Genomic DNA, 25,640 nt, shown 5'->3' with positions numbered 1-25,640 from the left:
ATCCTGGCTATCACATTATAGTTAGTTGCCATGTCTCCTTCAGCTCCTCTTGACTGTGGCAGTTTCTCAGACTTTCCTTTGGTGACCTTGACAGCTTTGAGGAGTCCTTGTCAGGCATTTATAGAATGTTGCTGAATTGGGATTTGTCTGATGTTTTTCTCTGATTAGAATGGGGTTGTGGGTTTTGGGGAGGAAAACCACTTTCATCCCTCACGTAAGGATACATAGTATCAATATGATTGGCTACTATTGATATTGACCTTGGTCACCTGGCTAAGGTAGTGACTGTCAGGTGTTTCCACTGTTATTGTGCCCTCCAATTCCATACTGTACTCTTTGGAAGAAAGTCACTACTTGCAGTCCACACTGAAGGAACGGAGGGCTGCGCTTCCTCTCTTTGAGGGCAGAATATCTACATAAATTATTTGGAATTCTTCTGCAAAGGAGACTTGTCTCTACTCTTCCATTTAGGTATTTATTCAATCAGTCATTTATTTGAATCAGTATGGACTTATAGGTATTTATTTCCTACTTTGGGTTATAATCCAATACTACTGTGTTTATTTTGTTGTCCAACTTGTTCCAGCTTTGGCTACTGGGAGCTCTTTCTGTTGGTTCTTGTAACCTTTTGACATTGCCCCCATTGGCATAGGGTTTTATTGTTGTTGTTATTTGTTTGTTCATTTTAGTACTTCCTCACTTTCTGGCACTACAAAATGTTCCAGATTCAAAACAAACAAATGAACAAAACAAAGCACCCTTCCACAACTGCCTCCCCCAGCAAAAAAAAAAAAAAAAAAAAAAAAAAAAATCCAAAAAAACAGGTCTGGGGTTGAGGACTAAAAGACTAAAGATGAAGATTTGTTTGTGGAGTCATACCCATAAAGGTGATAGCTGAAGTCTTGGGATGAAATCATCCTTGGAGGATGTGTTGATCCAGAAAATTGGCCAATTACAAGAACTTGGAGAACACTGACACTTCCGGGATGGTTCTAGGAGAGGATACAGGAAAAGATAGTGCAGGGAAATGGGCACAGAAATACGGTGAGACAGACCAGTGAAGTGGAGGCTAAAGAGAGAGGGACCCAGGAGAAGGGACAAGTGTGACAAAGTCTGAGAGGGGCTGGTGGGTTCGGCCGTCAGCAGATCACTCGTGATCTCTTTGAGAGCTGTCGCCACAGGGGAAAGTGGAGCTGATGACAGTGAGAGGTCAAGTAGAGCCTGGGGTACGGGAAGGAGGAGTGGTAACAGCTTCTTCTTCCATCTGCAACTACTTCTTCTTAGTTTCTTTAGAGGACTCTTTTCTCTGCTGCCCAGTAAATGTTTATGTTACCTAGGACTCTGTCCTTTGGCTCTATGCTCGTAACAGTTAGGGTTCTCTTGGTTTCAAATAACAGAAAGCAACTCCAGCTGGCTTGAGCAGAAAGATTTATTGCAAGGATACAGGGTTACCTCACAGGACCCAAAGGGTAAGGACTGGGCTTTGCACACAAGCTTTAACTAGAAATCAAGTACCATAGGGTTTCTCCAGCTTCTTTCTTGTTCCCCTCTCGGTGTCTATTTCATTTTCTGCTCTCATTACAAACCAGCTGTCTCGGATATCCAGGCCATGTGGTGGAAAACATGTCTGCCACTCACTCCTGAGTCATACCCACTCACTCAGCCACTCTCAGGAGCGCTGCTATGTCTCACTCACTCTCATTCTGAAAGTCTTCCAAGGGAAGGGACTCAGTTGATCAACTCACCCTTGGGCCATTCAACTGAGGACAGACCACAAGGTCATAACGTACTGATAGCATCATGTGGCTTGCGGGTAGGGACAGGGACCTGGAAGAGAGAAGCTGCAGGATAACGTTTATAGGATGAGGATTTGGACTGGGCTTGGGGACGTGATAAGGAGGAGACGGTGACATGAGCAGCTTCTCATCTCCTCTTTTTCTTTTTGGTCTGTGCTCTGAGAGCCTGAGCTCTACTAAGCAGCAAATCCTAGGGATGCTCTCCTTCCTAGACCAGGCGCCAGCTATATTGTTTTCTTCTAAGAACGAAAATGGAACGGCTGCCCAGCTCTTATCAACTTCCCCTCCCCGTAACCAGCCCGAGGACACCTGGGTGAGTACCCAGTGGCTATGTCTAGACCCTCTCGGTGAACCAGAGTTGACTGATTCAGGATCCAATCAAAGTCTCTTTCTGGGGTCTTTGAACTTGGAACTGGACAGATCGGGGGCCAATTCTGTTGTAGAACGGCGTGATGCTGGCAGTGACAATGGGAGAGAGGCAGTCTGGAGATGCTGCTTCTAGCTATCCTGGAAACCCCTCCGCACCACTGCCCTCCTATGTTAGACTTCACAAGCTAACCCACTCTTTCTCAGCGATTCCCTTTCTGTCTAATCTAGTTTGAGTAAGTTTCTGTCATCGAAACCAAAAAGAACTTGGACTAATCTAAGGTCAAGGGAGTTAGCTGCCTAATAGCTGTTCATAGCCGGCCTCCAGCCTCCCACATCAGCCGGAGGAACTGACCCCTCCCTTTATCTTGTCATGTTTCCACGAGAGAAATGAGGTCCACGTAGTGATTGCAACATGAGATTCTGGCATTCTGGCAATTACTGACATACAATGGCACTTTATTGATATGTTATTCTAATTTTGACATTTAAAAAATCGAAAATCAGTATCATTTATGTATTGAGATGAGACTCAATGACTCAATTATTCAATTTATGATGAGAATACATGCTGAACAAAACTCTACTCAAAGTCAGAAAGGGCTTTTCATCAGCTGGAACAATTTGCTCTAAAACACACATGATATCACTGATCCACTTTGTTTCTGGAATAATATTTCATTTGTATTTCTTAATGATTTTCAGTTCTCTTCATTTTACGTAATGTTCAGTTTGCTAATTTTTGAATAAGGCTTTATTTTTTAATAAACTTTTAATTTTGGGATAGTTTTAGATTTACAGAAAAATTGTGTAAATTTAATAGGTTTAGATTTAGATTAGTTTTAGATGCACAGAAAAATTGTGAAAATAGTACAGAGAGTTCCCATATACTCCTCACCCAGCTTCCCCTGCTATTAACCTTTTCTACTGTGTTCCCCAGAAAATAGGACCTAGCCAGACAAATCAGCTCTAATGCATCTTTTAGAGCAAAAATTAATGTAAGACCCGGTCTTATAGTAAAATAAGACCAGGTAGTATATAATGTAACATAACATAACATAAGACCGGGTCTTCTATAATATAACATAATATAATGTAATGTAATGTAATATAATACCAGGTCTTATATTAATTTTCGCTCCAAAAGACGTATTCGAGCTGATTGTCCGGCTAGGTCATATTTTTGGGGAAACACGGTATCAGCATGGCATATTTGTCACAATTAATGAACCACCACCAATGCAGTATTATTAACTAAAGTCCATACTTTATCAGTGTTTACCTAATACCCTTTTTCTGTTCCAGGGTACCATCCAGAATACCAAATTACATTTAGCTATTATGCCTCTTTAGGCTCCTTTGCTTTTTGATGGTTTAAGACCTTATTTTTATTAAGCTTCTCTGCTAATCACTTGTGTTAGAATGATTCTAGGGTTGCGAGCCACATGGAGGGAAACTACCTCTAGGATTCTGAGATGCTAGCAGTTATCAGCATCTGAAAACCATGACGAAGAGTTTAATCCCGGGTAGGCAGCATTACATCATTAGTAGAGTGAAGTTTGACATTTAAACACATTACAATCTATGGGTCTCCCCAGAAGTTGCCAAAAGCAGTTCACATGGTTAAGCTTCATTTTGTCCGTAGTTCATGGCATATTCGAAGTCTTTGAAGCTGACATGACCATCTGAGTCTTGATCTACTTCCCTGGAAAAATGAAGCAAGAAGTTACTTACAGGTTATTTTCATCACACTTACACATCAAGAGCACATCAGAATCTTTATTTCTTTGCATGTCTATGTGAGAGGCACCTATTTTATCTGCTTAAAGGCTAAGGCTGATGCCTATTTTTTTCCTTTACATGGCTAAGTGGGAAGGAAAGGAAAAAGTATTTATTAAAAGCTACAGAAATAATATATTCCCCACATTTAAAGAAATGAAACCAAATGCACAAGTTATATAAGAAAAGCAGGAACAACGGTTTTTCGTCATCCTGCAAATTCTTTCTGTGATATGTCAATAAATATATATGCATTACCCAACGGAAGGGAGGACTAACCCACTAAGAGAACAGAAGTTTAGGGAACAAACAAGAATGCGAACAATGACGGACGTCCTGCATTACATTTTCCTTGTCTCAGTGAATCTGCGCACCAATGCTGGGATGGGTCCATTTTACAGACAGACATTGAGCTTAACGAGATTCAGCAGTCTCACAAGCTCTCACTGCTGCTAAGTAGCGGACCTGGAACTCAAATCAGGATCATTAAATTCCAAAAGCAGGGCTCTGTGCTCGGCAGAACGTTGCCTCCCTACATAAATGGAATATTCTGGAGAAAAGTGGTTGTATGGCAATTCCCTCAGGGCTAACTCTAGCTCCAGAAGTTCTCGCTGGCTTCACTCGTGGCCTTGTAAGCTCTGTTAAATCCTCACAAACACCCCATCAACTTTCCTGACTCCTATAAAGAGTGGTGAAGATGTGAGCCTCTGGCTGGTCGGCTGAAGGCTGAGGGTGTGGGTGGCCTCAGCTGGGGTGGCCCTGTGCTTCCCTAGAACTTCTGAGCCAGTAGCATTGCCTCCCGACCCCAACCCCAACAGGGAGCAGAGAAATGGCACCCACTCCACATAGGTAGGATAAAGCATGTCAGAAGGACAAAATCACGGCATAAGCAACACATTCAACCGTTACCAGGAAAAGTAATGTTTCTTTAAAAAGTGTGTTTGAAAGCATAACTGATGAGTAGTGGTCACAGTTCCTCTTTGGGGGGCACTCTAAAACAATGCATTGCATGCCTTATGCAAATTATATTTCATTGAAACAACAAATGGTATCAACCATGACATAGGGCTTTTGAAAGCAAAGACTGGCCCAAGTAGCAGAGCCACTAATCACTGTAATAGTTTTAAAGCAGGCTTTTAAAATATGGAATTCTAAAATCAACTTTCTGAATATTTCATGCCAAAGTCTCTGAAGTCTATAATGGTTCTGGATAGAGCGATGATAATTTTTTATTCTTTTGAAGTAGAGAAAAATCCCCCCTTTTCTGCCCCAGGGCAAAACCATGTTGCAGTGTGTTAGCATAAAATGATTGCAGACTGCGAAGGCCATTGCTCTTGTTACTTCTTTTGGTAAAATATATATGACAATTTCATGCTCTACAAGACCAAAAGCAGAATGTCAGATCTCTTCTAAGGGATTAGACATAACCAGTATCACATGTTACTGCCTACAAAATTGAACTCATCCCTTTTATTAAATTAGATAATTGAAGATTCTTAATATTGCCTAAATATTTCTTCCCCAAGCAACTGGATTAGATACATGGCCTTTCTTCTTTCCTCTCTGAACTGGTATAGTTTAACTCTACATCTCAGAGGATGAGCTAAGCGGACAACCTAGAAGAGTAATGTTTAGAATAAACTGCTTCTGATAACATTACTTTTGGTGTGTTTATTCACTTACTGAGATGTTGCATGCTGATTTTCTCAGTAACTAACCTTTACTGAAATTGCATTAACTTCTTATTTTTCTTGCTGTCTTTGCCAACGCTTCCCATCATTAAATGGGCCGAGTCTAACTGAGAGGTGTTAACATTGGAAAGGTTTATTCATAAGGTGCGGGGTGGCATTTTATTCACATAATGAATGGAGGAACACCATGTTTATGTTTTGAATGACACATAGTAAAACACTTTTTGTCTTCCGACTTTTCTTCCTCATCATACACATACATACCAGCAGATCTGATGGCCGCAAGAAGTGTGAAGAGGAAATTCACATTTCAGAGCTATAATTTCAAAAAGCAAAAATATTCTGTTTTTCATTGCAGATGGAATTATTCTGGAGCAGGAAGGTTTCACAGCACCCACACTCAAATCATTGTGTGATCAAAGAGCAGATGTGGCTGGTGGGTTGAACCAGTGGTGTGCTACGATGAAGAAAACGTCACTAGGTAAAAAAGTTTCATTGTTTCCATTTACAGCATTTAACCCTAAGAGGAGTTTTACTCTAGTGAAGAAACTAGAGTGTGTTTTGGTGTCACGAACATACGTTCAGCACTAAAACAGTCTGCCACCCCTCAACATCACTATAAATAAACTCTAGGAAGGTAAGAACTTTCTCTTGTTCACTGCTGTCCTTACTTAGCCCACAGCAGGCAACAAATGTTTGCAGAGTGAATGAAATCTGTGGAATATATGAATCTGGGGATACAGTTGACAACATTATGGAATATCTGCTGCCTCCCAGGAGGTATTGAGGGATTAAAGAGGGAGAGAGTATGTCACCACTGTTTTTCTGAAGTCTAATTACTAGCCGGATAGCAATAATACACACTAAAGAAGGCACCTAGGGTCCATCACTCAGGGACCTGTAAGTAATGGTCAATTATGGTCTCCACGCCCAACTGTGTTTTGTAAACAGAGACCAGGTACAAGAGAGACCAAGTGAGAGATGAACTCTGGAAAATGAGGCTGTAGAGTAAAGCAATGGATGGAAGGAACCCCTTGAGTGGCAGGCTGAGCAGTTTCGAGATAAAGAGCAGGAAACTGGACACCAAAGTAGAACACTGGACTAACTTGCCCTATGGTTGAAGCCTGAGCATTTAAAGCCAGTTAAGTAGCTGCTCTTTTAACAGACACGTGAATGTAGATACGCAGCTGACCCTTGAACAATACGGGGATTAGGGGTGCTGGCACCCCCAAGCGATTGAGAATCCACGAATAACCTGACTCCCCAAAAACATAACTACTAATAGTGTAGAAGCCTTACCGATAACATAAACAGTTGATTAATTATCACATATGTTGTATGTCATATGCATTATATACGGTACTCACAATAATGTAAGTGAAAAAAAAGAAAATGTTATTAAGAAAATCATAAGGAAGAGAAAACACACTTATAGTACTGTATATTTATTGAAAAAAATCCACATCTAAGTGGACCCGTGCAGTTGAAACCGTGTTGTTCAAGGGTCGACTGTAGACATATATACAGTCTTCGATTTCAGAAACGACTTTTCAAAGGAACTAAAAAAGCTTGTATAGATGTACAAGAAAAACAAGAATTGTTATTAATAATAACTGCTTTTAGAAACGTAGGTCCAGTTAAGGACTTTGGTTTGCTTGTTTCTGAGATGCAAAAGACCTGGAATGGATTTTGGGAGTAGGGACTCAAAAAGAGCGGAACTGCTCTGTATAACTCAGTATGAAGAATTTAGACCATTTGGGCGGAAGGGGATGACGAGCAAGATGAGAGAGGGTGCAGGAAGAGGGAGCGACTGGGAGGGGGGAGGCTGGTCCTATGTGAGGGAAGCTGGCCCAGGAAAATGTCCCCAGTGGAGCAGTGATCAGAAGTCCTTTAGTTATCTGCTGCATTTACTGTGTGCTTCCAAGTTGTTTGTATCACTTGGTTATAACTTCTTCCCTATCTTCATCAAGGGGTGCACCCAGCACACACTCTAAGGAGGGATGGTGTGTCTGCATTAAGTTAGGGGCTGAATATTGAGTGAGGCAATGAGTTCAGTCAGAGCGGGTGCAGGAGAAGGTAAAGCAGAGCAAGTGGGGAACAGGAAGACAATCCACCAACTGAATGAATTCAGAGAAGTGAGAACCCAGAGCCATAAGCCTTCCAGAAATTCACAAAAGTCTTGGGAAGTGCTTTAAAATTCCACAGGGTATGGAATGGGGGTTCCAGGCAATACTATGTGGACTTTGAAGTGTAGGAAGACCCCAGTTGACCCTGGCACTCATTGAGAATTTAAAGCAGGATTACCGTTGTTTCCCTAAAAATAAGACCTAGCTGGACCATCAGCTCTAATGCATCTTTTGGAGCAAAAATTAATATAAGACCCGGTCTTATATTGTATAAGACCGGGTCTTATAGTAAAATAAGACTGGATCTTACATTAATTTTTGCTCCAAAAGATGCATTAGAGCTGATGGTTCGGCTAGATCTTATGTTCAGGGAAACAGGGTAGACTCAGTTCATTCAGCTGAGTTCTGACAGTTTTCATATCTGTTAAAATATGTTTTCTGACTCATCACATAAGCGATTATAATTACGTTCATCAGCATGAGCTTTAGCATTTGCATCTTTTATATCCTGATTTGTTAGGCAAGATTGTGTTCCCCCCTTTTTGTGATGCTGTGGGGACTTTGGCAGCCCAGACTGGATGTGCTCCTGTGACACAGAAGCTAAGTGGTCTACACCCAAAGGAACCAGGGTTTCACACGGTGAATCTTTTATTAAGCTAGGCCATCATGTTGCTCTAATGCAGCCTGGAGAAACATAAGTTGTTTTTTTAATTTAAAAAAATACGTAAACAGTAAATGTTTCTCGCAAGTAGTAAATGCTTTTTTGTATGAAAATATTTACATCCTAACAATTTCTTGTAATGTTTTGAAAGTAGTCATTTCTTGGAAAAGAGTTTTTATTGTAAAATTATTTGAGAGCTCTCCATGGCCAGCTCTCTAAAACTAGACTTCAGACTGGAATACTTGCTTTTGCCAAAGGAAAAGAAGGAAGAGGAGGAGAATGGGAAGGAGGAGAGGGAGGGGAAGAAGAGGAGAGGAGAAGGGGGGAGGAGGGAAGAGAAGGGAGGGGAAAAAGCAAAGAGCGATAGTTAATTTCATTACATTGAAACAATGAAATATTCTCTATTAAAATGATTTAAAGACTATAAAAGTGACATTTTTAAGTGAATACAAACTAGTGCATACACTGGTGGTGCTAAAAAAATGTGTACAAGTGGACACTGGTCAACATTGCTCAAGCAATAGATCTCTGTAATCAGAAGTGTCTGGACACTGATAGGAACCACTTTGAGCACCTCTTGTAATTGCAGAAGTCAAACATGGCTTGTATTCATCTTGTTATCGGTATATACTGAGTATTACAATGTTAATACAGTTTCCCTTTCTTAAAACATGTGTACATTTTTTTGGCACCTTCTGTATTATAATTGCAACCTTATACATATCTATATTCACTTGGGCAGCAGTTGAAGGTAATGTGCTAAACAGAAACTTGTCGTATGAGTGACTTTGTCTTTAATTATTCTTTATCTTATACCTTTTTCAACTGAAGGAATATTTGCTTTCTTTTTAATCTGAATTTTCCAAACAAATGAGCTTATTTCTCAGCATTATTGGCATTTTGGGCGGGAGAACTGTTTATTATCGGGGGCTGTCCTGTGCACTGTAGAATGTTTAGCAGCGCCCCTGGTTTCTACCCACTAGATGTCAGTTGTATCCTCCCTCTTCCTCAGCTGTGACAGCCAGATATTGCCAAGTGTCCCCTGGGGGACAAAATCATCCCTGGTTGAAAACCACAGGGCTAGAGGAACCAAAGTTGGAGGCAATTCTTTGGAACATTCTGGCTACATCTGCACTTACTAAAATAATTGCTTTAAAGACTTTTTTTTTAACAAGTGATTTCAGGGGCAGCCGAGGCATACGTGTGTCTTGGATGGATTATGCAGATAATTGCCTCAGCACTCTGCCTTGCCATCACTAAGGTTTTGAATTGAGCCCAGAAAAGACCCCACTCGAGAGGCCAGCTCCTGGTAGTGATAACAGAGCCAGTGACAGGCATATCTGTGTTCCCAGCAAATCCACTGACAGACAGCAATTATTCCGAGTCACTGTGATAGTCACACAGGGTTTTGAAAGTTGACACCATACTGATTTACCCGAAACATGAACGAGAAATTTAATGTGGAGGGAAAGATTGAAATGAGAAAAGTTTTCTTAGAGGAATTTTTGGGGTGGAGAAAAGGGAGAGAGACTCTCTTTCTCTTTGATTCTTTATGGAATAATTTAAACTAAAGTCAAAACTGCCATTACATTAGGGACAAAGCTGTCAGACTGACTGAACGTTGAAAGTAAAAATTACCCTCCAAGCAAGGAGCCCCTGCTGGGGATGAGAAGCCCCGCCAATTGAAGATGTGATGATGACAGCTTCTCCCGCAAGCAGCCTTCTCTTCTGAGGAACCCGCTGGTTCTTCCCACTGGCATGCTTGCCTCTTTGTTGATGAAAGTCCGCAGGGCTCTACCCAATTCAGCTGGTAATGTGTTTATTAATTTTACCTTTTTAAAGACATGTGTTAAGAAAAGCCATTCAGACACACAAGAAAGATTAAAGAGAGATGTCGATGATTTCCGGTCTTTTCTAGGCTCCCACGCGAGTTGGGCTGTTCAGTGTGCGTGGGATTCCCTTCGTGCGCCACCTCTCAGGCATCCCAGCATCTTCCACTCCAGCCACTGCTGGGAGCGCCTCCCCTCGGCGGCGCCCTGCACCGTCCCGGGGCCGGTTTGCCCGGACTGTGCGAACACCCGGAGGTGGCCCTCACACAGATGCAACCGTTGACCAATGAGGGAACAGGAGTCAGTGGAGAACTGCTTTCTCCTTCAGTCCCGCAGGTACACACCTCCGAGGTCATCTCTTGGCTCGTGGTTCTGGTGAGACTGAGCTCTAGTTTTTCCTGGAAATACCAAACTGGGTAAGAGACCCTCGCCTTGGCTTCCCCTCCTGCTGTTGTGCTGTTGTTCACTGGGGTTATTTTCCAAACAACCAACATGCAAACCCTGATCTAAAGCTCTGCTTTCAAGGAAGAACCCACCCAGGCTGACACACAGTGGAAAGTTTCTTTTGTGAGATGATGCCCTCACGGGACATTTTAAATTGCCATCAGCAATAGCATGGCATGTCAGATTCTCTTTCAAGTGAAAGGGATCTCACAGTTGAAATGATCTGTTCTCTGATCTAGAGTGTTCTTATGTTTGGAAAATGATTTTAAGAGCAACTTAAATATTTCCTTTAAGAAGAGCTCTGATGTTTGAAGCTCTAGGCAATTGAAATGTCAGAGTTAACCGGAAAAAGAAAGCAGCAGTCTTCTTTTCCCTGTCTACTATACATGTCTTATTTTATAATATTTAGTCTTCAACAATAAATAGTATTATTAGACTTTGAGTATCCCTTCAGCACGAGGACATTATATTCCTGAATATAAGAGAGTTCTTTGGCTTTTTGGACGCAGAGGTACAGCTATGGACTTGGCGGTGAGCAGGCAGTGGACTTGGCTGTTTAGGATAAACTGTGAAGGATGCAAGGACGACCAGACCAGTCCAGGAACAGGGAATGACACAAGCCAGGCAAGACTTTGGCCTCATTAGGATGAGGCTCAGCCTATTAGATGACAGATGCAGGGGACGTTGTTGGTTACTTCCCCAGCAACCGTCCCACCCCACAGGCCATGCAGGAGCTGTGTGGTTTGGGTAGGCGGATCTTCTCAAGTTCAGGAAGTGGGATCTGACTGGCATTAAGCCAATCCTTATAATCCCACCCTCCTGACCACAGTGATGGTTCAAGGATTGATTGGCTGAAGCCAGTTAGGACATGGCATTCCTCCCCTGGCACAACTGATTGGTAGAGGGCTGGACCAACCATAATGAAGCCTCAGGATTCTGTTTGGGAGTTGAGAAAGGAGAAGCTCTTTCTTTGGACAGCTGGTATGCACAGGTGAGGCTTGGTATTACAGCAGTCCTTTTCCTACCATAAGGGAGCAATCTCGACAGCAGTTCTATACTCCAGTGGTGCATTGACTCAAAAATTTATGCACATGCTTTTAAATGCCAATTATCAGCCTGAGAACAGAGCCACACACAGTGCGGGGGAGAGTCAGAAGAACAGCGGAGTGAGTGGAGCCTAATCAAACCATGCCTGAAGCATGCTCTATGTCAAAACTCTTCGTCGCCTGGCCCAATAAATCCCCTGGGTTGTTTATAGCAGTCTTAAATGGATTTCCTGCTACTTGCTAATAAAACTATCCTGATATAACAGGTATCTTCTCTGAAATCTTTTCTAAGCCTTGCAGTATCAGGCATTCGGTAGACATACAGCAGACACTCAATAAATATCGTATTTTTGAAACAATGATTCCATTTTGAAAGGGATTCTAAAATAAGTCAGACTTCTTTTTAGGTGCTATCCCAAGATTCTGGATTATTTTCCATTCTAAAGAAGTAACTTCCTTGCTGAAGCCAAGAAAAATCTCTGTTCACAGTCCCTTAACAGTGATTATGTCCTAAAAAGAGGCTACTGATGGGACCAATATGGTTTTGTCTCTATAAAGAGTGACAGGATAGATTCTCTAGTCCAAGAAAAAAAAGGAAAAAATGGATGTGAAATGCAGTCACAGCTGGCAAAAGTGATCAACCATAAATAATGACTCACTTTTTCCTATTTATTAGGTTTTAAAAATGAGGAGTCTTAGTTAAAGTTAGAAATATTTTAAAAGGAGGAAAGAATGCCTGACTATTGACTACTTGTGGGCACGTGACAAATCCAATCACCAGATAGCCCAAAGTCTCATTTTCAGCAAATTTTCATATTTCTTCTCTAATAGTGACATGACCTTTTTCTCAGTTTGAATCTCTGGAATAGAAATTGTGAGGTAAGACAATAACACAGATCAGACAGCTTTAAGGATAAAGAACAAAAGCCAAGTGAACACCTTTGAACTAATCATAAAAGTCTGCTGCTTGTACTTTTGGGTGACTAGTCCTTCCACTTGTTCCCAATGCCATATCTGTGTAACAGGTCGACTCGAATGACGGCAGGCAGTGCAGGCCAGGCCACCAGAAACAGCCCAGTCATGAGCTTTCCTCTCAGCCAGACTGTTGTCGAGCTGTGTGATCCAGGACAAGTCTCTTAGCTGCTATGAATCTCAAGCTCCTCACTTGTCAGGTTGAATGGTTGGGCTATGATTCGATACAGCTCGACATTTTGATGCATCTAAGCTGGATCTTAACATACAACCAGTGTCTCTGTAAACAGAAAAATTTTAAAAAGCAACCCAACTCCCATAGGCCATTTTCAGACTTTAAAAAGTAGTTGAGTCTTTAAGCCTGTGGACGGTGGTAAAGAACCATCAGCGTATATAAATGTAAATGGGGGGAAAAAACGATCCTTCCTTCAACAGTGTGAAAAATGGAGATAAAGCCATTTCTAGTTCAAATATATAATCACTGCAGCTGAGATATCTAGTATCATCTTGAACTTGATTATGAGATAAAAGAAATGGGACAGAGATGGCAATCATTTAATCTCTTAAGAACAGCTATTCTGAAGAGCTTTTCACTGTATGCTCAATAGATTTCTGGCAGGTTATGATCTGGCTAGAAAGAAAGCATAATGATGAGGAAAATTATGTTTTCAATAACACACACTTTTACAGTACAAGTCCTTCCACAAAGGAGGCAATAAAATGAACTCTGACCACTTTAACAGATGGTGTAATGGCTCAGTGCACAGATGTGGCCTCTCTGAAAGCAACAAGTTCATATCCTTGACTGGAGGTTTAGGAATGAGCTGAACTTTCTTTCAAGTGTAATGTAGGAAAGATTACATACTTCCAGACAAGAAAGCTGAGTATTAGTGGGTTCAGAGGCTGGCAGAGATAGACTACAAGAATGAGGCTTAATGAGCTTCATTTCGCTAATGCAACAAATAGAGTTGAAGTTGAAATATGAACTACAAACATCAAGCCATTTATACATGCCCTGCTAATAACACTGTTAGTCATTGTTTGATGGGACGCTTGCTATTTTCAAAAGCATATTTCCTTGGAGCGAGAAAACACCAATTGTCAAATAATGCTTATTTTCTCTAATAATATTTAATATTTTCAAGTGGAATATAGTACTTTTAGTAATATATGATAGGGGGTTGTAGAGTTTTTGTTGATTTGGTTTTACCTTTTTAAAGGAAATTTGATAAATTGAATCGAGAGTTTATCTGAAAAAAATAAATACACCAGAAGATTCAGAATATTTTGCAAAAAAATAGTAATATCAGAACAAAAACTGGATATAAAGCCTCACTAATTAAAGCAGTGTGATTATGACCCAGGACTCAATGAATGAGAACATATGTATACAGGAATTCGGCAAAGGTCAAAAGAGGCATTTCAAATTGGTGGGGATGAAACAGGCTGGGGGTACGGGAGCTGGGATAACTGGCTGTCCATTTTGGGACGGGTGTTGGAGTGAGTCCTTAGCAGAGCCTGCTCTGTGTGTGACAAAATGTGCTTCCTTTCCTTCCCCAGGACAGAGTTAAAGCCCATTTTCCTGCCTCCCCTGCAATCAGACACGACTCGGAGTTCTAGGGCTGTGCCATGGCCAAATCCTGAGAGACACTCTCACACCGTGTTGGCAGAGACTCACCAGTAATCCATGGGATTAACTCTACACCACTTGGTTAGAAGAACATTATTTTAAAATTCTATCAGGTCACTTTTTTTGTTTTGTTTTGTTTTTAAATTAAATGAGGATGCAGGAATTTACAAAAATTAAGTGTTGTTTTTGGTTTTTTTTTCTGTTTACACTTTCACTTTAAATAATCCATTTGGGAAAATAAGATTTTTATATCCCAGCCCATTTCTCATTGATGTGCATCATTGAACCAATAGAAAACCTGGCCTTAGTTCAGCATAATTATAATAAATTATTTATGTTTTCGTTTACAACATGCTCCCAGCATTTAAAACCTCTGGGTCTGTGGACAATGATAAATAACGTAAAAAGAAAATGAACATTTCATAATGAAACAATTCCCTCAGATTATCAGAAGCACTCTATTAATAAAAGGCCACCAATAATCACAAAGTCATACCAAATGGAATGACTATGAGGGCTTTTAATATGAGAATTTAAGTTGAAAGAGATGAAGGTTCAGAGAGCACATGACAAGTGTTTAGAAAATTATGAAATGAACAAAGAGTGAACACGGTTAAATTAATCAAACCCTAGGCTAAGACCAAGAGACTCCAAGTACAAGTTCAAAGGGGATATTCTGGGACTGAAACCTGGAAATGCTTCTTTGTACAACAGCTAGAAAACATGATTTGTTTTCTGTCCCTGAAATAATAATTGTTACGGTTGGTATGGGGATAAGGGAAGAAAAGGGGACGTCCCCCCTTAATGAGGTCTCACAAATTGCATATGACACCCCCCTGCCCCAACCCTGACAGGCCTCTCCCCTCCTGCCCAGCACTGAGAATCATTCTCAAGGTGGGTGGCCACTGTGCCAGAAGCTGGCATTTGCTTTAGTGGGTGGGTTGGGGGGAGGGGAGAAGAATCTTCAGAGGTTTCAGGTTGAGAACAGAAACTGGCCGTAAGGGGTTTCCACACTACGGAAATCACTGAGGGACATTAGAGGGATTGGGGGCTCTTCCCAGCCCTGGGGAGAAACTGTGTCCTCTCAGCAATGGCCACACTTACACCAATTGCAGGGAGTCAAATTACTGGCCCCATCCCATGTGACATTTTCTGCCGATTTTCTAGTCTCCCGTGCCTCCAGGCAGGGCCACAGCATTGATTACAAAGCATCTCTGCCACTAAGAAAGATCTGGATCATCATTAAAGACATTAAGTGTTGATCTGTGCTGGCTAAGCGAGTTAAAAGGTTCGTGCCCTTCTAGTAACAACTCAAAGAGGCTATTTCAGGATATTTATTAAACAAATTAAGCATTTACATTATGCCCAAGCACAGAGGCACAGCCATTGAGTACCTAAGTGTGAGAAGATGAAACCAAGAGAATGTGTGTTGGGATAACTGCCTTTTCAGTTTCCGAGAAGTGGGAGCTGAGGACACCCCAACTGGGAATGAGTACGAGTGGGGCAGGCATCAGAGGCACCTACTGATCACCTACACACATTTTTTTAAATACAGTTGAACTAAGGTAACCAGGAAAAGTGCATCCTGACCCCGGACGGTTTCCTTCTAGAGTGTACAGCAGTGGTCAAGGATTGGAGAGACAACTTAGGAAGTCTCCTTCAAAGCCTACAAAATAAAGAAAATGGGTATAGTACTCTTACAATTTCCCCCACAATTTAAAATTTTACTTCAATAATAATGGAACCGATCCAGAAAGTATTTTCTTTAGCCTATGGTGCACACTATGGTAAAGGAACCCATATTTTCTCAAATACGACAGTCTATGAATATTGAGCCATCTGTGTTATGACGATTATTCTTCCTCACTTGGCTGTAAATTTGCAGTGGGCAGAAACCACGTACCCCTGGTTCACTGTGCCTTTCTTAGCACTTGACACAGAGCTTGTCACACACTGGCATTCAAGAAACATGTGCTGAATATGTGCGCATGTGAACAGGAAAAGTTTGGGGGTGGGAGAAACATCGCTCACCATCCCATGATCTTAAACCAAGTGCTATGATCATTTGGGCACTTCTCCTTCTGATTAACACAAGAAAATTTTGTATCTTGGTATTCTAAACATAATATAAACATGCCCCCACTGTTGTAGTCTTCATCATTTCCATTCTTTCATGGTGCTATATAAGTTTATCAAATTTATTTGTTTGTTGGACTTTTAAAATACCCCAGTCTTTTTGCTTTTATAAATGTGTCAGTGAACTGTATAGAGCATCGATTATGAACACAAAATGGACTCTAATAATTCTGATAGCTGTGTCAGTCACAAAGAGACAGCCATGCCAGAGCATCCCGTGAAAGGCGTACTCAGTGAACACCCTAACCAGATAATTCCCGACGCAGGATGGAGTGTGACCATCTGCATGGCTTTATCAAACTGCTGATGGGTGCACTGCACCGTCTTGCGCATAAAGTCTGACCTCTGACGGCTCATCGCTCAGGCCGCAACTGATGAGCTGACAGCCACACCTGCACTCATCCCAGACGGAGCGCTTGAAGCCCTGCCTCGTGACCATCTGACCAGCCCGGCCTGACGACCGAAGCTACGCACGGCCGGCTGTAGGGACTCTTGCTGAACACCGGATTCTCTCATCCTTCTTTCTCGTAAGACTCTGTTCGCCTTGCCTAACCCTATTGCTTGCAAACATGTATGACCCTCTTGTGTGAAACTGCTCTACTCCGACTATTGAAGGCTGTCCTTTGGATGGAGCCTTGGTTAATGCCCGTGATAAACCGAGTTGGTAGGACTAGATCCATGGCTTTATTCTAATAAAGTCTGACATTGTGGAAAGGCACATACGTATGTGAGACTGCTACTTTGATAGCCATGTGTCCCGCTCACGACAGAACACATTCATTAATAATGCTTTTTCACTCTTAGAAATAGATTCTTGAGTTCATTTACTCATTCCTCAGTCACACTAAGAGGCCACGATGGGCGAGCTGCATTAGGTTCTGAACATGGAGGGTTGAGCAGAAAAGAACATTGTTCCCTGTAGCTTTTAGTCCAGCCGGGGAGAAAATGAAATAATTCTACAAGCAAAGTAAAATGACCAGTGTGCTCAGTGCCCTGGAGGAGGGACAGAGGTACTGTGAGAGGGCGGGATAAAGGGACTGGCCATGGATGTCAGGGAAGCATTCCCCTGAGAGTAGAATGGCGCTGAGAACTGAAGGATGAGCAGGGAGTTATTTGGGAGGGGTAGGTCGAGGAAGAGCTTTCCGGGCAGAGGGAACAGCATGTGCAAGGGGCTCGTGGCAGGAGAGAGCCAGGGACATTGAAGGAACTGAAAGAAGGCCATAAGGCCAGAATGCAGAGTGAGGATGAGGTTAGAGGGCGAACGGGAATGATCTGTTCGGGACCTCATAAGCCACTGAAGGATTCTGGCTGTAATCCAAAGAGCGACAGGGTTTTGGATATTTAAGCTGTACATGTCCTTGAGACAAAGAATACGGACATTTGGAAGTATTCATCTATTTAGCTACTTTCTGAACAAGTTATGTGGTATTCATATAAATTATTTTACCTTTCATGACCTCAAGTTGATCATATATAAAAAGAAAATATGTTTAAGGTTAGTTCTAGTTCTAAATCTTTGAACTAGAAGCTTGGAAAGAAACAAATACGCTTTTCACTCAAATCCCTGTCAGTACTTGGCAATCTTCGGGGGAAAAAGTGATATTAAAAATAGAAACAAACTCATAGGTACAGAGAACAAACTGATTGTTGCTGGGGATGGGGGATGAGGGCAGAAAAGGAGAAAGGGATGAAGAAGTACAAACTTTTCAGTTATAAAATTAGTCACAGAGATATAATGTACAGCATAGGGAATATATGTCAATAATATTTTAATAACTGTATGATGACAGACGGTTACTAGACTTATTGTGATCACTTTGTAAGGTATATAAATGTTGAATTACTATATTGTACACTTGAAACTAATATAATATTGTATGTCAAGGATAAAAATAAATATAAAAATAAATAAAAAAATTTTAAATAGTGGATCTAAACTAAAGGGGGAAATGATTCCATTAAAAAACTACCCAAAATATAAAATTATCTGGGAATACCTTCATAAGGAATGTGTTGAATTTATATAAAGAAAACTATAAAATTCCATTGAGACATACAAAAGGATATTTGAAAATGTGGAGGGACGTGCCATATGTGTATTCCTGGATGGGAAGACTGAACACTGTAAAGATGCCAAATTCTTCCCAATTAATTTATGGGTTGAATGCAATTTTCATCAAAACCCCAAAGGGAGGTTCTTGGAACTCCACAAAAATGATTCCACCATTCATCTGGAAAATAAACAGGCAAGAAGGGCCGAGAACAATTTGAAAACAAGAAATACCAGGTTTTAGAACATAATATAAGAACTGGGGGATAAAACGTGTGTCCTTGATGTAAGAATAAGGAGACCGAGGGAACAGAATAGCCTGCATAGGTCCCATAGTATGTAAAAAATGAATGATTATTCATTATAGTTCAAGAGATAATAGAAACAATAGTGGAAAAACTAGGAAGCTTTTTGGAACAAAAATGTTTAGATCATCACCCCCATGTTATATACCAAAATAAATCCCAAATACATTAAAGGGCTAAATAGTCTTACAATTCAAACCACAGATTCAAACCAATCAAGAAAATGGAAGTGAATATTAACTTAGTCTCTAGATGAAGAAAACTGTCTTAATATAAAAATAATGGAAGAAATTGTGATGGAAAAGATCACACATTTGAATAAATGAAAACTTAAAATTCCTGCATATCGAAAAATCATAAAAATAAAACAATAAACTGGTAAAAGTTACAATAAAAATAACAGGTAAATATTCTCATATAGAAGAGAAAATGGGCAAATGCAATGAATAGAATTCACAGAAGAGGAAACAGAAAGAGCTAATAAACACATGAAAATGTTCAATATTACTAGCAATCAGTGAAATAAAACAAAAAATGAGACACTATTTTCATCTATTAGACTAGAAAATACTGGTATTTGAAAAATAAGTTAACATTCAATCACTAGCAAGAACATGGTGGAAAGGGTAGATGTGAGAGGGAGTGTAATTTGTTAACTAGGCGACTTGACAAGAAGAATCAGGAGTCATAAAAATGATAAAATAAATTCTTACTCTCTAGGAACCTCTCCTAAGGAAACAACTTCAAAGTGCAGACAAATATTGTAGGGTTATTTATAAAGTCAACATAAGAAAATAATTGAAAAGCATGGGCTATAAAAATCATTTATTTTAACGACGACATGGAGAAACAGGAAAAAAAAAAAAAAAGAAAGAATGATTATCTTTGGTTGGTTTTTAGTAACCAGATCGTCTTCACCCCACACACATGTACACACCTGTGTGGGCACACAGAGCTAAATGCCCCAGCCTCTCATGCACACAACCGACTCGTCTCGATTTTGCCAGCTCCCCCTGGCATGCGGTTGATACTGGAGAGAAAATTCATGTTTGATAAAATCATCTTGAGAGCGATGGCCAACAAAGGAAAAACATTTAGCACTTTGAGGGCTTACATAATATGAGTTTATAAGAAAGGCATGAAAGCAAGATGTCAGGGTAGGACTTTGCAGGAAACAAGTGTGCTCGAATGTGTAGAGAGGAATGGGTTTCGGGGTGCCCTGTCTGGACACACATTCCTCAGCGGTACCTTCCTTTCTGTGACTACATGGTCTATTTGGCTCACTTGGCACTCTTTAGTAAGAAATATTTTCCCGCAGGGAAGTTTTAGTGAAAACACCTCCTAGTAGGGGGCGGGGAAGGGGGGGAGAGAAAACAAAACAAAGCTTTTTTCTTAGTTTGAATCAAACCACAGGGATAAAACAACCCTGAACTTCACCCTTGGTGTTACAACCTTTGGAGCACTGTACAGAACAAACACCCTGAGACTGGAACTTTTCACGTCTTTTCTTCCCCGAGGCTTCTCTGATCCCAACTCAGGACCACCCCCTGCACAGCTAAGTGACCTGCTGTGCTGAGGGCTTCAGACCTGCCACCTGTCAGCCCCAACGCGCTGGTATACGTGACAAAGGCCACTTCTAACCTGCCCACCCCGTTTCCAAATTCTGACCCTCTCCCAGAATAATAGCACTCGTCTCTTTTTCCTTTAAGGGACTTTAGAAGCCACCTGGCCTGTTCTTTTCATTTTACAGATGAGGAAATTGAAGCTCAGAAGCATAAAGCAACTTTCCTAAAGTTACAGTTAGCAACAAAACCAGCATAGAAAACCAGGTCTCTTGATTCATAGCACAGCCCTATGCCCAGCTAATAATAATTCTGGGCTTTCTGAGATCACAGGGATCTTTGTCAAAAATCCACGTTGGACAGAATAGGAGACAGTGATGTGAGGACAGAAGCAGAGACTGAAGTGATGACCTGCTTTGAAAATGGAGGAAGGGGCCACAGGGCAAAGAACATGGCGGCCACGAGAAGCTGAAAAAGGCAAGGAATGGATTCTACCCTTGGACCCTGGAAAAGGAACTAGCCCTGTAGACATCTTGTCTTTAGTAAAACTGATTTTGGACTTCTGGCCTCCAGAACTGTAAGAGAATTAATGTGGGTTGTTTTAAGCCACTAAATTTGTAGTAATTTGTTACAGCAGCAACAGGAAACTCATACATAGTCCAATGTTGAGGAACCCTTTCTCACAATAAACAGAATATGCCTGTGCAGAAGAAACTCATACCAAAATACTGAAAAGTGTGTGCATATATTAAAAACCTCAGTATTTTGAGGCTTAAAAAAAAAAATCCATGTTGGTCCCATATTACATAGAAAGAAAAGCCAAGCTACAGAATACAGCCAGCTCAAAGCTATGCACCCACTGCTATGCACCCACTGGGAACAAGACTTCAGGATTCCTCAGTTCCAACTCCTCCATCATTCTCATGTGGGGGAAAGGGGTAAACTGGGATTAGGATCACTGTGTTGTGCAGTCAGTCCAAAGCTTTTCACAGCCGTGCAGAATTATGGGGGGCCATGCAGATTACGACCTGAACCCGAAATACCCTAATCACGACTTCACGTCAAATGTCCTCCCCAGAGCTCCACAGAATAGCACAGAGAACATTCCAATAATTTGGGGGTGGGAAAAAAAAGTACAAAAACATTTCAAAATATTAGTACTTCATAATTACGTATTAAGTGTATATTTGAAAATTTTCCATTAGAGTTCTTAATTATGTTTTTCTCCCACAGATGCTGGGTTGTGCTTTTAAGAAAAGAGCCCTTAGCAAAACTTGAATTTAACAGAAGCACGAGTATCAAAATTAGAGGAACTTCATTATAAAATCCTTTTTATTAATACTACTTAGCAATAAACTTGAACTTTGAGCAACAGTGAGGAAATAAACTGTTAGAGGAGCGAAGCGTTCCTGGAACATCCTAAAGTTTTTACAGTTTTGACTGATGTGACAGTGCATTGGAAAAATAAAAAACAACGAGTATCAAGGGGAAAGTCGAATGAGCAGATTAGAGACAGGGCTGAGATAAGAAGAGAATATGAAGTCTGCGTGAATCTTAGGTACAAGACAAATGAGCGCTAGTCTCCTCAAAAACAACATCTTGGAAAATACCGAGCAAAAGGTAAAATCTGTGAACCAAAATGGAAGGTAATCAAAAAGGAAATCTGTTCTTTTTATAATATAGCTAATTCGCTCTTAGCATACTTGGTCGGCACTCATAATTATTTGTATATTAGAAGGCTTAAAAGGAAAGTTTATAAAATATGACATACATTCGTGATTTTGATTTCTGGAAACTAAACAAAACGAAGTTTAAAATAAAAAGCCAATGCTGTTTTGAGTGGAGACACAGGAATTAGTGGCATGTTTCCTAAAAGCAAAGTCCAAACAAATATGTTCTTTATCGCACATGTTATTTAACAAACTATTAGAAGATCTTGCTATAGTGATAAGGCAGGAAAAACAAGTAAGAGAAATTGATAGGAAAGAAACATCACTAACTGCTGAAGTCACGATTAGAGAACCCAGGAAATGCAAAGAAATCTACTAAGAATTTTAGAAATAAAACAATTCAAGAATATTTATCATATAAAACATATTCCAAAATAACAGTAGCATTTTAAATAATTAACTATTAAAAGTTTTGTTTTGAAAATAGATTCCCCTTTTAACAATGACAAAATATACCTGTACCTAATATACATTTATTGTGTACCTACATGTAACTAACCTAAGGTGGGATATATCAGCCCAATATAAATAAAATTACAAATATTTTATAGAAGAAAAAATAAACAAAAATATTAAAAACATGGCAAAATTTCAAGTTAATTTATATATTTGATATATTTTCCAATAATAATAGGATAATTGTTACATAAAAACTACAAAAATCATCAGAGATTAATTTGGACAATAAGGGAGAACTTGCTTTAGGAAATATCAGATTGTATCATAAAGCAACGCACATTAAAATCATGTTGCTGACTTCAGAAATTCATGAAACAATGTAAAGAATTTAGAAATAGGACATAAGTTATATGAGCATTTAATATATGACAATCTGAGTGCCACAGAAGGGAGAACTGCTGAGGTTATTTGTTAATAATACTAAGAAATATAAACTTAGACTCTTACTTTATACCACAAACCATAAGAACATTATAGTACAGAAAAAATTAATGTACAATTTCCCAAATTTAGAAGAAAACAGAATAATATATTTATCCCAAGTGGCCATTTAGATTTACTGTTTAAAAAACAGGAGAAATTACAAATAAGTGTTAGTTTGTTGGCGGGGAGGAGGGTATAAAACTAAGATAAAAGGTAAATATTGACATGAAAATATTTGTGATAAATTACATGCAAATTTTGACTTCTAAATTATACTCATATAAAAAGCTCTTACAAATCAGTAAGAAGAACTCAAAATTTCCAATGATAAATGGTCAAAAGTTATAAAAGGAATTTTTTTAAATTCACCAAATTTAAGTAAATGTTCAATTTTCCAGGTGAGTGGAGTGAAATAAAACTGTAATGTAACACTTTATACTCTAAAGACAAGTGATAAAGACTACAGGATTAGCAAGCCCCCAGAACATAATACTATTCAACGACAGTGTTTCAAACTCTTCTGAAAGGCAGCCTGACGACAGGTAGCTAGAACCACAGATACACAAGATTATATTTTTGACCATTTAATCCTACTTCTGAAAATGTATCCAAAGAAAGTGGATTCTGCTTGTCAAAAGACAGTTAAGAGAATGAAAACTTCTGCTTGTCAAAAGACAGTTAAGAGAATGAAAATCTAGCCATAGATGAGAGGAAAATCTTTGCAAAGCATATATACCTGATAACACAATACAAAGAAAATTCTCAAAATTCAATAATAAGAAAGCAAACAACACAATAAAAATGGGCAAAATACTTGAACAGACACTTCCCTAAAGAAGATATACAGAAGGAAAATAAGCACATGGAAAGATTTTGAACGTCATTAGTCATTAGGAAAATATAATGGGAAACAACAATGAGAGAACCACTGCATACCTGTAAGAATGGCTAAATTTACAAAGACCAAGTGTTGGTGAAGATGTAGAGCAACTGGAATTCTCATTTGCTGCTGGCAGGAATGAAAATACTTTAGAGAAGTTAAGCAGTTTCTTAAAAAATTAAACACACACCTACCCTATAATCTAGCCATATCCATGAGAAAAGAAAGCACATATACATTCAAAGACTTATACTCAAATGGTCACAGCAGCTTTGTTTGCAAAAGCCAAAACCTCCAAAACAACCCAAATGTCCATCAACATGTGAATGGATAAATTAACTGTGGTATATTAATACAATGGACTACTACTTGGCAATCAAAAGGGAATGAACTACTGATACACGCTATAACATGGATAAATCTCAAAATAATTATGCTGAGTCAAAGAAGCCAGACAAAAATGAGTACATTTTGTGTAATTCCATTTATATAATATTCTAGAAAATGGGAACAAATTTGTAGTGACAGAAAACAGTTTGGTGGTTCCCTGTAAAGGGGAGGCAGGGAGGTGGGAAGGGGCAGCTGGGAAGAAGTAATGGCAAAGGGATACAAGGAAACTTTGGTGGTGATGGGTATCTTCATTATTTGACTGTGGTGATATCGCGTGAGTGTATACATGTCAAAAATTATTGAATCGTACACTTTATATATGTGCAGTTTATTGCATGTCAATTATAATGCAAAAAAGATGTCAAAAAAGTGCTCTTGGTAGAAAATCATTTACACAATCATCTTTTATAAATGGCAACAACCCAGTAGGACCTAAATGTCTGCCAAAAGGAATGTAGCTCCGTAAACCTCTAGCTATTATAGACTGATCGAAAGGAAAACACCCACAAATTATCTATATCAGGATGGATGGAGGGAGATCCTACAATCACTAGAAATATCATAAGATAATATTATGCATACTGTATGCTAATAATTAGAACTTAAATGAAATGGACAAGTTTCTCTTATGTTTAACATTTCTTGAATAAATGAGAGAGTGAGAAGAAAGTGCAATCTGAAGTAAACATGGAAAATGTCAAAATCTGTTCAATTTGGTTGGCTGGTACCTGGGTTGATTATGGTATTTTCTGCACGCTTGAAATGCTTCAAAACTAAAATTTTAAATTAACTGAAGGAAAATGACTTCCAAAACTCATTCAATCAACATGTATTTTTTGATCATCCATTATGTGACAGGTGTTGGAGCAGGGTCCTGCGAACACAACAGCCAATAAGACAGGTAGGTCTCTACCCTAATGGAGTGTAGTTTGGTGGGGGGAGACAAACAAGGAAATGAACAGGATGTACATAGATTTGGTAAGTGCTATGAAAGAAATGAATTCATGAAGGCATATTTACGAGGAGAAACGGTTGAAGGTTTGCTTTATAGAAGAAAGCTTGGGAAATTGGGGAATACGAGATATGAATGATGAAAAGCAGTCAGGCATACAGAGAGCCAGAGAACTTAAAAATACATGACAGTGAAGTGAATTCCAACAAGAGGGAACTATAAATCTGGGAGGCCCCAAGGCCAGACAGAGCTAGAAAGACTAAAACACTGAGAGGAAGAAAGGGATTTGCGATGAGGTTGAAGAGGTTAGATTTTATTTTAAAAGTAAGATATCATCGGAGGTTTTCAGCAGAGGGGCTGGTTTTAAGGTATGTTGGTCACTGTATGAAAAAGTGGATTGGAAGAAGGGACGC

General features: G+C 39.8%; 1 protein-coding gene and 1 long non-coding RNA gene across 5 annotated transcripts in view; one reads left to right on the top strand and one right to left on the bottom strand.

Annotated features, from left to right (window-relative positions):
- The first annotated feature begins 830 nt into the window (after positions 1-830).
- Positions 831-14,448, top strand: LOC117024243 (uncharacterized). 3 transcript variants are annotated; one of them, XR_004423332.1, is made up of 5 exons: positions 831-1,469; positions 5,991-6,113; positions 10,014-10,229; positions 10,338-10,664; positions 14,271-14,448. It is a non-coding gene; the product is annotated as an uncharacterized LOC117024243 (long non-coding RNA). The 3 variants fall into 3 exon arrangements; XR_004423333.1 differs by lacking the exon at positions 10,014-10,229 and having other exon boundaries at positions 10,585-10,664; XR_004423334.1 differs by lacking the exons at positions 831-1,469; positions 5,991-6,113 and adding an exon at positions 8,298-8,397.
- The window catches only part of EFCAB11 (EF-hand calcium binding domain 11), a 121,935-nt gene continuing 99,649 nt past the window's right edge, over positions 3,355-25,640 (bottom strand). For both annotated transcript variants that reach the window (XM_033109715.1, XM_033109716.1), the window contains exon 6: positions 3,355-3,867. In XM_033109715.1, the coding sequence (XP_032965606.1) occupies positions 3,786-3,867 (82 nt within the window). In that variant the 3' untranslated portion in view covers positions 3,355-3,785. The remainder of the gene's footprint in view (positions 3,868-25,640) is intronic.

The sequence above is a fragment of the Rhinolophus ferrumequinum genome, chromosome 6, assembly GCF_004115265.2.
Source record: "Rhinolophus ferrumequinum isolate MPI-CBG mRhiFer1 chromosome 6, mRhiFer1_v1.p, whole genome shotgun sequence".
Lineage (NCBI taxonomy): Eukaryota > Metazoa > Chordata > Mammalia > Chiroptera > Rhinolophidae > Rhinolophus > Rhinolophus ferrumequinum.
Note: the sequence above shows the minus strand (reverse complement) of the source record. Positions and strands in the feature narration are given on the sequence as shown.